Genomic DNA, 13,877 nt, shown 5'->3' with positions numbered 1-13,877 from the left:
TGGCATCAGTAACTCCACGTGGAATTGGCTGAAAAGGTAAGAGAGCCAAAATTATTTGACAGCGCCTCTCATGGGTCAATCCAACTGATAGTTGCAGTAACAGCCTGATAACAGCCATGGCATTCTCTGGGACAATATTCCAATAATTTTGAAAGGTATGCCAAAATTGAATCAACTTATGTCACATTTTAGAGCTGTGACAGGATGGTTTCAGGAAGAGAATAAAATCATGTGTATTCACAGAATTTGTGGACACATGGAAACTATAAATACAGCAGATTTATTATGAATGTTCGTGCCTCTTATTATATTATAGAGTAATAAAATACAGCAAGACTGGCTGGCACAGGCTAATTACTGATCCTCAGAATCTTATAAATTACACGGGTATAGAAACTGAATATTTCTGGCTTTAACCATAGCAACGAATAGGATCGTTACAACCTTTCTCAGCTGATTGCTTCGTTCCAAAACGGCCTCCTTTAGCTAAATACTGTTGATGGTATTCCTCTGCTCTGTAAAACTTCTTGGCAGGTAATATTTCTGTGACAATCTTTCTGTTCAACTTCTTCTGATGCTTCTCCATGGACTCTTTAGCGGCATTCTCTTGCTCAGGGGTGTAGAAATAGATACCAGATCTGTACTGTGTACCCACGTCATTACCCTGCAATACTTGCCCGCTTAAGCTCAGTAATCATTTCATTTTCAATAGCTGTATCAATGGACTTCTTCACAAACATTCTGAAAATACAAAAAAGCTAATCATCTAACATCATAGACACACATGGTCAAAAGAATAGAATAGAAAACTGAGGGGGAGAGAGAGAGCCTGTTTTAAGCCTATGTTTCAATTGTAATCACAGTGCACATGTGGGATCTTGTTCGGATAAGGCAATTTGGTCCAGCCACCAGTCAGGTTCTAGCTTCACTGGATAGACTGAACCTGCCTAAGTCTGTCAGGCTAGTCAAAATCCCCTAATGAAAAGGATATGTTCATATAGATTGAGAGTACCTCATTAAACTTCACAACTCATGAAAAATGCACTCCATACTTCGTCCTACCCAAACCCATTTTGCGCAAGTTGTATTCACATGCCATTGCTCCAACACTCGTGTGACCACCCTTCAACTGCCAGATCAAATGGGGTGGTCACTGCCAGATCGAATCCTGTTATTTGCCAGGCTAAGCCCAGTGCCCAAGCATCTCTGATCACACTTTAGCCCATTTGTGACCACTCAGATAGGTAGAAAGCTAAAATGCTTGAGAACTGATAATGGGGGTGAGAGCGCATCGACTGAATTCAAGTCCTTTTGTGACTTGCATGGTATTAAGAGGGAGCTTACAGCCCCTTACAGCCCTTCTTCAAATGGGGTGGCTGAAAGATATAACAGGACTTTGTGTGAAAGAGTGCGGTGCATGCTGTCCATTGCTAAACTCCCTTGTGCATTTTGGGGAGAGGCACTCAAAACCACGGTTCACATTTGCAACCACTCTTCAAACGAGTCCTTAAATAATGGCATCCCTGAGGAGGTTTGGTCTGGCAAATCGGCCTCATATGATCATTTTCGCATATTTGGCTATGATGCTTTTGTACATGTTAGGGATAAGCTGAGAAACAAACTTGACCCAAAATCCACCAAAGGCATCTTCATGGGCTATGGTGATGAGGGTGAATTTGATTACAGAGTGTAGTTACCTCAGTCCAAGAAAATTATTCGCAGCTGTAATGTTGAGTTTAATGAGGCAAAATTGCTGAAAGGCACCTTAGCCTCTAATGAAGATCTGAAAAAGGTGAAATTTCAGAGTTTGCAGCCACCCATTACTTCAGAAAATGAGCCTCAAGGTGTTGTACCACGCGTTGAAACTGATGATCAGCCGGTTATTTTTAAGCCAGATAATGATGGACAGCAAATAGAAGCACAAAGAGGTCATGGGCAGCAAGATAGGCTTGCTGATTATGAAAATGCAGGTGTTGGAAATGAAAATGAAGGTGTTGTACAGCATGCTGAAAATGGTTTACACCAGCCAATAAATGCTGAGAATAATATACCTCCAGATGTAGACCCAATTCCTAAAAATGTTGATCATTGGGTACGCAGGTCTACACGCGTAAGAAGGCAACCACATAGATTTGACCCCTCCTTGCATTATCTGATGCTTACAGATAAGGGTGAGCCTTTTACATACAAAGAGGCCAAGTCATGTGAATTCAGCAATAAGTGGGAGCTAGCTATGCAGGAAGAGATTAAATCTCTATATGCAAATGCTACTTGAGATCTTGTGTCACTACCCAAGGGAAAGAAGCCACTTCCAAACAAATGGGTGTACAAAGTAAAGACAATTGATGGGAAACCCAAGTACAAGGCAAGGCTAGTTGCCAAAGGGTATGCACAAAAGGAAGGGATTGACTTCCAAGAGGTCTTCTCACCTGTTGTGAAGATGACCACTTTACGTGTGCTTTTTGCTCTTACTGCTGTTTTGGAATTAGAGCTATATCAAATGGATGTAAATATAGCTTTCTTGCATGGTGACAATGATGAGGAAATCTACATGAAACAGCCCGAGGACTTTGTAGTTCCTAGAAAAGAGCAAATGGTGTGTAAGCTAAAACGCAGCCTGTATGGACTGAAACAAGCACCACGGCAATGGTACAAAAAGTTTGACACTTTTATGCTATCTCATGAGTTTACATACAGCCATGCATATCATTGCTTGTACATGAAGAAGGATACAGATGGCAGTCCCATCATACTTATTTTGTATGTGGATGATATGTTACTAGATGGGAAAGGAAAGACTAGCTTGGATGCTCTCAAAAATCAGCTGAAATCAGCTTTCTCCATGAAAGATTTGGGAAATGCAGACATATTTTGGATATGAGGATTCGTAGAGATAGAAGGCAGAAATTGCTGTTTTTATCTCAAGAAAAGTAGATTGGCAAGGTACTGGACAGATTTAACATGGCTGAAGCTAAGCCTTTTGGGGTACCCTTACCTCCTTATCTCAAGCTTAGCAAAGCCAATAACCCGCAGGATGACGTGGAAGTAAATGCTATGAAGGGAATTCCTTATGCATCAGCTTGTGGCCCTTTTATGTATGCTATGGTTGCTACTCGTCCAAATATTGCTCGTGCAATGAGAGTTGTTAGCAGGTTTATGTCAAATCTTGGCAAAGCACATTGGGAGGCTATCAAGTGTATTCTTCGATACCTTAAGGGTACACAAAGAAAAAGTATTTGCTATGGGCAGGGTGCACTTAGTTTGCAAGGTTATTGTGATGCAGACATGGCAGGCGACTTGGGCACTCGTAGGTCCACTAGCGGATATGTCTTTACAGTTGCTGGTGGAGTTGTTTCTTGGTGTTCCATATTGCAGAACATTGTTGCATTGAGTACCACTGAAGCTGAATACATATCAGCTACTAAAGCTTCTAAGGAAGCTATATGGTTAAGCAGACTTGCAGATGATCTCGGCATGTCTATGGGTACTGCAGTTTTGGGATGTGATAGCCAGAGTGTTGTGTATCTAGCTAAGAATGCCATGTATCATTCACGCACAAAGCATATAGATGTGCGATATCACTTCATCAAACAGATTCTGGAAGATGGTCAAATCACATTGACCAAGATTAAAACACAAGATAACCCTGCAGACGTTCTCACTAAAAGTCTAAGCAAAGCTCAGCGCGAGCATTGCATTCGACTAGTGGGAGCTGGTTAGTTAGAGGTTCATATCAGACCTTTAAGTGGGAGGTTGTTGGGATATAAAGACCCGATAACCTCCGTGTATAGTACACACACATTGTACATGTGAACGCACCCTTTACGTGCCCTAAGTATAAATACATTTTATTCTTTATGTACCAACACATTGTTGGTACACTCTAATCGACTCGTACCTTTCACTCTGCCTACTCTCTCTAGCTGTCACACTCTCACGCTCACTCCAACTCAACCCTCTCTCTCTCTCTCTGCTATGGGCCCTCTTGGTCCTTGTGTACCAACACATAGTTGGTATACTCTAATTGACTCGTACCTTTCACTCTGCTTACACTCTCTCCAGCCGTCACACTCACGCTCACTCCAGCTCGACCTCCCTCTCTCTGATGTGCCCCCTCTTATGGAAGGAGAATCATCAACAATGAGTATCCGTAATTTCTTGTCAAGAGTAATCCAGTGGGCTTCTGATAGTACAAAGAAGCAAGCTTTGTCCATACTTCCATTGCTTTTCACAACCGATGCGCGTACACTAGGAAAAAATATTGTAAGCTCATAAAGAGAAAAGATCAAGCTCTAGATTTGAGCCAATCCCATAGGGCCGCATGATCCATCGATGATCCAATGATGGGATCCTCTACTGGACAAGGATATAGGCAGATAGCTATGACTAACTTTGGGTTATCTTCAATTGTTGTGTATCAAGTTATAGTAAAGAATGAAAAAAAGTGAGCTATTCCTGCTGTAGGATAAATATACACTTAGCACAAGACAAGTGTCTAACCACATATCATGAAGTGAAATAAGTGGAAGGATACTTGGAAGCTTGTACGACAAAATGTCTTAATACTTATCTCTTCTTTATACCTTCTTTTTTGAGCCAAGAGTTCTCGAATGAGATTAGTGAAAACAATCTAAACATAGACTTACTATTTAATGGACACCATCCCCATTTCTTAGGTTTAGCACTTTTAGGCCAATCCAAGGCTTCTAAAAATTAGAAAACTTTTACAATTAAGGAATCCCCTAGAAATTTAGAAATCCCCATACAAATAGCATATGAAAGCCCAACCTACATAGGCATATTGCACAAACCTATAATGATCAATACATTGATTCTTTCTATGTGCAAGCCGTCCGACCCCGATATACTAAAGTTCCAATCCCATACATCCAAACAAGTCATGTACATATGAATGGGCATTTTATTCGTCCTAACCACCATGCGACCTGAGACCGATGCATCAATAGCTAACTCTAAAGCAATTTTCTAGATATCCATCAATTACCTAAGAAACAAATTTGATAAGGTTTTTTCGATATAAAGTAATTGAAAAGCATACACCTTGGTCATTCTTTGTCTATTGTATCATCACAATAACTCTCGGTTTCAACATTAAGCATAGTAAGGTCACAACCATGAATAACAAGAGTATACGTGGATGGTAACTTCACAAACCTGATGAAACATATATTAACATATTTCTTTAGCTTCTACTTTAAGGTCTCGCTAGAAAAGTTGGAGCTCCCTAGATCTCCATGCAAAGAGCCAAGCTTGCTTATGAAACCAACCTTTGATATCTCAAAGGGCAATAAACTTAAATTTGCAAGTACTAAACACAACAATAGTATAGAACTTAGCAAAGTAAATCCTCACAAACAAGAGCTGGAGTACTCTTGCTCCAGCCACTTCGATATTTCTTTAGCTTTATGAGAATAGTTTAAAATGCACATAAAATTCTTAAAATTTCAACTATTTCTCACATTGTACTTGATCATTGGATGATTGGCTCTAACATCGAAGAGAAGATCCCAATCCAACTTTAAATCAAACAAAAACTTAGCCAATAACTTCAATCTCCTTAAGGTTAAGAATGACGACAAACTTTGTACCCCAAGTTTACTAAGCATTCATTCCCTTGCCTGCCAAAATCGATCCTACTAACCCATTCCGTTGCTCCTCTCACAAATAAGGTTGATTGAAAATTGGAAAGGGCACAAATTGCTAAAATTTCAGTAGTTTCTCACATCATTATTGATCATCAAAGCTCCACAACTCTTGCACCTTGAGAGGTTGCAATCCAACCCTGAATTAATCAAAACCTCATCGATGACTTCAGCCTACTAGACCCAAAAAACGCCACGAGCACTTTGCACCCAAATGCATCGAGTTTTCATTACCATGGCTGCCTTGTTCCGTCCTTTTGACCCACTCCTCACTTTCTTGCAAGGCAATTTGTCCGTAACTTGACTTCGTTTAAGAAAAAAGTGTTTGAAAAGAGTTCTAATGCTGAGATCTCACCTCTTGAAACTCAAAAATGACCTCTTTTTTTCTTCATTGAGGTTTGGGATTTTTAGTTTTCTTTTTTTTCTTTCTTTTTTTTGAGTAGAGAGAGGGGGGGGGACGCTGCAAGGGGAAACCAACAATAGAGAAGGCTGGTGTTTGACAGCATTTTGGCAATGCTTATCGGATGACTTTTAGAAAGATCGTCCATTCTTGCATATCACCTTGCACAATAGTCTCACAATAGATGGCATCTTGAAGGTGAATGTTGACTATGTACAAATAAAAGATGACGCCAATACTCAACCATGCAAGCCATAGAGCTTGCCAATGTGTCGAGCAATGGCTAGACCATTCACCCTCTTTGTTTAGTACAAAAGAAACTAAGGTTCTTGTTTTCAAGAAAAGTAAATAGCAGAAACATGGTTTTCCAGAGATTTACAGGTTGAAGGTATACAATTATTTACAAACTACATAACCTCCCTACAAAAGAACTATTTTCAAGTTTATAAATGCTGTAACAGTGGCATGTAAAAACTGGCATGCAGTGGATGTACTGACATTTCTAAGAAACAATCGAATGCCAGAAAAATTTGAAGATTGGAACATTAGATTTGACGAAACGCCAGCAAATTAGAAATTCTTACTAGTTTTGCTAAGCCAAAGCCCTAGGCTGGTCATCCGTTTCAGTACTTCAGAAGAGGCAGCAATAATAAAACCAGACAAAAATGGCCTAATCCAACCTGGCATTCGTGTATTAAAATTTATGGAGGGAGCTTACTTGACGGTTCAAGGTCGTCGGGTCGTGCCGCTCCCAGAAGCAATTCAGAAGGTCATCATAGCTGCACTGCTTAGGGTCGTACTGGACTCGAACGACTTCAGAATGGCCGGTGTAGCCTCCACAGACGTCATTATATGAGGGGTTGTGCACGGTGCCCTGGGTGTATCCCACCTCTGTCTTGGTGGCACCAGGGACTCTCTGGAATGCGAGCTCAACGCCCCAGAAGCAGCCAGCACCGAACTGCGCAAACTGCTGGCCAGGGGCGGGGGTGTCGTCGTCAGGGCCCTGAGCGATGCTCTGGCCGGCCGTGTCGGTGAGCGAGGCAGCGGTCTTCCCGCCGAGGCCGAGCTTGTTGAGCCAGGAGCTCATGGCGGCCGGAGGGGGAGGCCTAGGGGTGCAGAGAGAGGGAGACAACGCGGGCGGGCGGGCGGCCGATGGGAAGGGAAGGCGCCGGAGGCTTGACAGGCCGGACGGGGAGAAGGAGGAGGAGGAGGATGAAGAAGACGAGACGAGCGTGATGATGGCCGGATGCAGAGCACTTAAAGAGCTCAGATGCGCCGTCATGGCAGCCCTGCTGGTCCTCTCGAGAAGAGAAAAGGACACGCAGAGAGAGAGACAGACAGACAGACAGACACAAAGAAGAGATTCCAAGCCAAGAGAGCACCAACAAACTTACCGGGAAGACGTGCCAGATGCTTTTCGCCACTTGGATCACACCCCACATGAAACCGCCTTGCCATTGATTTCTAAGGCGGTAAACCACAAATAATTCGATGTTTAAAGGGGTGGTTTACAATCTCTAGATTTTCTTTATTAAACCTTAGAAATGAGCAAAGATTAAGTTGCAAAAAGATGTATCAATATCCGATTAATAAATGTAATCGCATTACATTGGTTTGGCCTTTCTTTTTTCGTAACACGATAGTTGTATTAAGAGAGAAATTGTAAGATATTTCAGCATCATCTAAGTGATGCAGCATCCAATCGCATTACATTGGTTTGGCCTTGGCTAGTAATGCTTGTATAATAGGGAGAATTGACAATAAGGACCTAGCCAAGTTAACTTCCTTTTCAAGTCGATAAAAACCATGATCCAACCCCTCCAATGGTTGGAAAGCTTTTATTAACTGTGAAAACTTATTGTCACTTTGCTAATAGCCCGCACGAACCAAGTGAACTATCCCAAAGGATCTGTTCAACAAAAGTGATCCACTACAAGTAAATTGATGCACATGAAGCACCGGTCTAACCAGGGTGTGGCATCACATAATTGCTATTTTAGCATAGTTTATTTTGTCATACCAATATGAAAACTTCATGTGATGAGTAGCTCTAGTTTAACAATGGAGTTGATGGTGAACACAACTTTTCCCCATGGTAATAGGGAGGACCTAAGTTGAACTGAGAGTTTAAGTGCCACATCATTAAAGTCATGCCATTGAAGTGTAAATTATGGTAAATTTTCGATGCTTGTAATAATACCAATGTACGAGGGCTTTGAATGGGTGGGCATTCCTTGGATGGACAACAAGCCTCATCATTATACAACATAAGGGGCAAATACTTTGAGTAGTGGGGTCCTTGGCCTCCATTTGATGCATGCATCTCATGGTAATCCAATGACCCACACAAAAGTGGCACCTCATGTTGTAACTATTCGAGGTATAGCTTTATGATTATTTAGTAGAGTATACTAGGCACTCCGCGCCTAGACTCGCCCCGGCGCTTGGGCGGGTGCGATTTTCGCGGCGAGGGCGGGTGCTAGACGCATGGCACCCTCCCCCACGTTTCTTTGTGGGAGGTTGGGGGTTGCCACGTGGCACCCGCCCCCAACCTCCCCTTAACTAATAGTAAAGATGAATATCTCTCTCTCTCTCTCTCTCTCTCTCTCTCTCTCTCTCTCTCTCTCTCTCTCTCTCTCTCTCTCTCTCTCTCTCTCTCTCTCTCTCTCTCTCTCTCTCTCTCTCTCTCTCTCTCTCTCTCTCTCTCTCTCTCTCTCTCTCTCTCTCTCTCTCTCTCTCTCTCTCTCTCTCTGTGAACCATCTTATTGATTATTCAATTAAATCTAACGTTAGAAAGTATTGCTAGAACCTTCAATTTGACTAAATTTTGTTCTCTCTCTCTCTCATGTGCACAAAAGGTATTTTTGCCTTAATTTATCACATTATCGTAAGAGCTCATATGAGGCTATTTCGATCTACCAAATAAGTATTCTTGTTCATACAACTCATATTGAATGGACATATAGAGGAGTTTATTGGGCATAAATGGTATTATAGGTGAATTTCTATATGTGTTTTTGAAGGAAAGAAGGAGGTGGGTGATATCTCAACAATAAAACACAATCATAGCATATAGGTTGGCTTCCAAGTTGGGTAACAATTAATTCATGTAACTGGAGGCCCCTTGAATCTCCTCCTATCATGTTTGTCAATAGCTTGAAACTTGGAAGCCAATCTAAGGTTGTGACTTAGTGATGACATGATGTGGACCCTATATCCTCAAGAAGCTAACCATCTCTATGTGTCCTATACTAAGCCAGAGTAAATTTTGACCCCCATAACATATACCTTTTGCACTGTGAAAGTCATTTTTGACAGATCAAGACTACTTGTATTTTGCTCACATGGAAGGAGGAGATTCTAGCCCCATAGGGGCTTTTCCTTATACAACAAATGTTTTTGAGGTGAAATCCACATTCTCAAGAATCCCATTTTTTAGTCAACAAAATACCAATGCAATTGAAGACTTTGCTCCCCCCCAACCAAAAAAAAAAAAGGAAGCATGGATTTAAACCTATGCTCTTAACTTCGTGTGCTATTTGCCTATGATAAAATAATAAGGACAATGCACCATTTTCATAGCCTAACTACATGATCATGCTCTAGAAGATTTAATCCTATGATCTAACCACAAGCTGAGACATGTGATTCTTAAAAGAGTTAGCAAATCACTGGATGGTGTGCACAAGGTCAAAATGAATTTGCATTATCTTGGAGGTTTCCACTTGGTCTCATTCTAGTAACCAAATCCAAGCCATGTCCAAGACCTTTGGTTGACATCTTAAATACACAAGCATGCTCTTTGGAGGTTGCCTATCCAAAAAACAATAGGCTATGGATGGGGTACCTTTTTAGATTCAACGCATCAATACCTCTTATTAATGTACTTGGTAGGCTTTCAATCACCACACACTGGCATTAAGGTAAGTTGGTGAGAGCACCATCAACATGAAGGTGTTGTTGAGAACTACTCAATCTCAATCATTAGGCCTTGTCCTCTTATGCGATTATCCTAACATTAGCTTCAGGATGTGGAGGAGCATGTCCATCTTGGGAAGCTTATGGATAATTGCACTTCAAGTTATGGGAGGAATGTGTCAAGTCAAAGGTCATATCCACTTATCATCATTATCATCTAAAACAAAGCAAATTGGTATGTCATTTGTCACACATCTACCCTACTCTTAGAAGCAAATCAATAGCTACCTCATGGAGACTATCATGTTGACAAACACGGATCTAGAACTATGCTAGCTATGGTGGACGGAGGTCATACACATAAACCATGACCGAGATAAAGAATTGTAACTCAAGTGAATTAGGTTCCAAGATAGATTAACTTGGACTCATAAACACAATCTTGAGTGTCACAAAATGATAATAGCTTGCATTGAAAATAGAGCCAAGTACATGCTTATATAGCTTTCGGAGGTTCTACTCTTCCTCACTGTGCTTATGGGATTTAGGATATCTCTTCCTAGAGCATCCTGGAGCATACAACTTTTGTAATCTCTCTTATACAAAGCCTCTTCTAGGCATACATCATTTGATTTCTCAACACCCCCCCTCAAATGATGAGTCCCTACACTTGCTGGCTTTTGCCCCCCCTTCATGATAACATGGCCCGGAAGACTAGCTCATAGGCAGCCTAGTCAAGTTAAAGCTTGAGACTTTACATCTTGGCAAGGGTTGTAAAATTCACTAAGGAAAAGAAAGATCCACTATGAAAAAAAATATATATGAAAGATACAATGAAAGTTCTTCAAAACAGTCTGTCAGAGTTGTTGATGGTAGTGGAAGCATATTCTTCTTCTTCTCTTTCTTCCATGTATTGGTTCTGGTGATGATCATTTTGCAATTTTTGGGCTCTCTTCTTGTGGAAACATTCACTGGCTACATGGCCAGTCTTACCACAATAGTGACATGTAATCCGATCCTTGTTATTGTTGTTGATGAATCCTCGACCTCTTCCTTTAGGTCCAGCAGCTCCTTTGGTGTACAAAAGATTTTCCCTAGATGATGAGACATTGTCTTTTGCATTCTTGGTTTTTACTTTGCCTTCTTCATCGAGTAGTGAGTGCTCAATATCTTTAAGTGTGAGGCTTGGAACATTACTCAAAGTGGACACAAGATTTTCATATGGATCCTTGTTTACACTTGCAAGCAGTACGGCTATTGCTTCATCTTCCTCAATATTCTTTTTAAGAGATGCAAGCTGAGTTTTTAAACTCTTAAACTTATTAATGTGTATGGTCATAGAAGCACTGTCTTTGATATCCAGTTTATAAAACTGCATGAGAAGTTTTACCTTTGAATTCTTTGCTTGAGTACCAAACATTTTATCAAGTTCCTCCCAGGCGGTTCTAGCATTTCTAATGCCAGATATATGGTGTAACACATCATCACTTAATCCCCAGGCAATGATGCCTAGTGCCTTATTATTCATCTTCTTCCATTCTTTGGATTTGAACTGGTCTTCTTCAACAAACCCGTCTTCATCATCTTCCTTCTTGTTATCTGCATCATCTTCAAACAGGTCCCACAAGTCTTTCCGCATTAGGTGATACATGGTCTTTTCCTTCCAGGCATGGAAGCCTTCACCATTAAACTTTGCTATATGTTCTACTTCAGTCATCTTAGTAGGAGGTCTTACCACGAGAACTCTCGGGCAGTGTCTATCCTTTTACAATAAACTAGAGATTTATAAGGATTTTAATCACTGAAGCATAAACTCACTTTTGAGATCAAGATTCTGACTAGAACAATAGACCTTTTTCAATGCAAACAAATTTCAGTCCAAAATAGTTTAGTGTGAAAAGAGGTTGAATAGAGAGGGTGTGAATAGGTGTGAAAGAGCCTTTTTTTTAAAAAAAAAATTTGTGAACCTTAGGATAAGGTTAAGATGAAATGACGAATTGCAGGCGTCGCTTCTCTATGGCTCGCAACTGATCTAATGGCGCGATTGATCTGATGGCATCTTTCGATCTGCTGATACCGACTGCGATGAGGGCTTCCCTTTCACGCTTCAACAAGCTCCACAGTTCGTGACTAGCTTTTGTTCTGATCATGGCTGCACCCTCTGCTATTCTTCGCAAAGCCTCTCCCAAGTTTCGACATCCACAGACAAAAGGAATACAAAAATTGTGCTTGTTTATGCGGTTAACATCATCTGCAGGTGTTAAATCTTCGCTTTCATCGATGTAATCAACACCAATAGCCTCAAGTATCTGGGCGTCAACAAAAATGCCCAATCCTTGCTTTTACCATAACAGGGATAGTGACTGCATTCTTGATTTCCTTGATCAGGCCGGGGTCACTCATTCTCGCAACTCCACCTTCAGCCCTTATATCAGTGGTACACTCTCTTGCGCACATCCCTCACCGCCTCTCTGTGGTCTGCTGTGCTTTTTAGATTACCGGGACTGATTCCACTCGCAAATGGCAAACAATGGAGTTGTTGCCGTGTATGGGAATGGGCCTATTTCAGACCCGAAGAAATCATCCTACGCCGTTAAGGTGGGCCTTGCTCAGATTCTGAGAGGAGGTGTCATCATGGATGTGGTGAATGCGGAGCAAGCATGCATTGCTGAGGAGGCTGGGGCCACTGTGAGGACCAAAAAATGACGTAGTAGAAGTAGAAGAGAGAATGGGTGTGGCTAGACATAGCTCACCATGGCTCTGATACCATGTTGACAAACACGGATCTAGAACTATGCTAGCTATGGTGGACGGAGGTCATACACATAAACCATGACCGAGATAAAGAATTGTAACTCAAGTGAATTAGGTTCCAAGATAGATTAACTTGGACTCATAAACACAATCTTGAGTGTCACAAAATGATAATAGCTTGCATTGAAAATAGAGCCAAGTACATGCTTATATAGCTTTCGGAGGTTCTACTCTTCCTCACTGTGCTTATGGGATTTAGGATATCTCTTCCTAGAGCATCCTGGAGCATACAACTTTTGTAATCTCTCTTATACAAAGCCTCTTCTAGGCATACATCATTTGATTTCTCAACATATCATGATTCATGATGAGCATGATTAACTTGGGCCAAGTTAATTCAACAAAATGGATTGAATCTTAATGGCAAACTTGTGGATGGACCATGCTAACCAAATTATGTATCATCGTGGGGTGTCAAAGGATATGTTGGCTATGGCTACATGCCAATCTCTCTCTCTCTCTCTCTCTCTCTCTCTCTCTCTCTCTCTCTCTCTCTCTCTCTCTCTCTCTCTCTCTCTCTCTCTCTCTCTCTCTCTCTCTCTCTCTCTCTCTCTCTCTCTCTCTCTCTCTCTCTCTCTCTCTCTCTCTCTCTCTCTCTCTCTCTCAACCCAACAAAGCAATATAAAAGGAAGGTGATTGAGAGTTTATTAATTGTTGTGAGACCTTTCCATGTGTCATTATGGCTAAGAGGAAATGTGAAGGGAAGGATGGTAAAGAGAGCATATTGGTTATTTTGGGGGCTTGATGTGTAGGAACTTTGTCTCCTGTACCTTATCTTTTTTTAGGATAACAAAGGAATCAATATGGATCCAAGTAGCTCTATCTTCCAACACATTGGTCCTTCTTTCTCCTTAAACCTAGATGAAGTCTAATTAGCTTTGGGTGTTAGTTTCTAATATGTTGGTTGATCTTCAAGGGTCAAGTCATTGTACCTTTTGCCTAAGGCTATTGTAAATATCACTTATGTGAAGTCATGAATGGCCTTTAAAAAATGGTACGTGGCCTCCTTGAGACCATATAGATATCAAACAATGAGAATATTATTGTCTTTGATATTCTCAACTCTTGCAAGCATAGTGCTA

General features: G+C 41.1%; 1 protein-coding gene and 1 pseudogene across 1 annotated transcript; both read right to left on the bottom strand.

The window, feature by feature from the left end:
- Nucleotides 1–259: 259 nt before the first annotated feature.
- Nucleotides 260–7,479, bottom strand: LOC148011309 (peptide methionine sulfoxide reductase A3-like). Its single transcript, XM_087670052.1, has 2 exons — nt 6,782–7,479; nt 260–664 (listed from the first exon to the last, which is right to left on the bottom strand). The coding sequence occupies exons 1-2, from the start codon at nt 7,343–7,345 to the stop codon at nt 413–415; spliced, it is 816 nt and encodes a 271-aa protein (XP_087526178.1). The 5' UTR covers nt 7,346–7,479; the 3' UTR covers nt 260–412.
- A 4,481-nt stretch (nt 7,480–11,960) lies between these two features.
- Nucleotides 11,961–12,384, bottom strand: LOC148011308 (putative pyridoxal 5'-phosphate synthase subunit PDX1 pseudogene; annotated as a pseudogene).
- Nucleotides 12,385–13,877: the final 1,493 nt, after the last annotated feature.

This window comes from Lygodium microphyllum, chromosome 28, assembly GCF_053477565.2.
Source record: "Lygodium microphyllum isolate KBCC chromosome 28, Lygodium_microphyllum_v1.1.10, whole genome shotgun sequence".
Lineage (NCBI taxonomy): Eukaryota > Viridiplantae > Streptophyta > Polypodiopsida > Schizaeales > Lygodiaceae > Lygodium > Lygodium microphyllum.
The sequence above is the reverse complement of the archived record's forward strand: the minus strand, read 5'-3'. Positions and strand labels throughout refer to the sequence as shown.

Coding starts and splice junctions, on each gene's coding strand:
- LOC148011309 (XM_087670052.1), bottom strand. CDS start 7,345: ATGACGGCGCATCTGAGCTCTTTAAGTGCTCTGCATCCGGCCATCATC. Junction 665..6,781: donor CGACGACCTTGAACCGTCAA/GTAAGCTCCCTC, acceptor CAAGTATTGCAG/GGTAATGACGTGGGTACACA.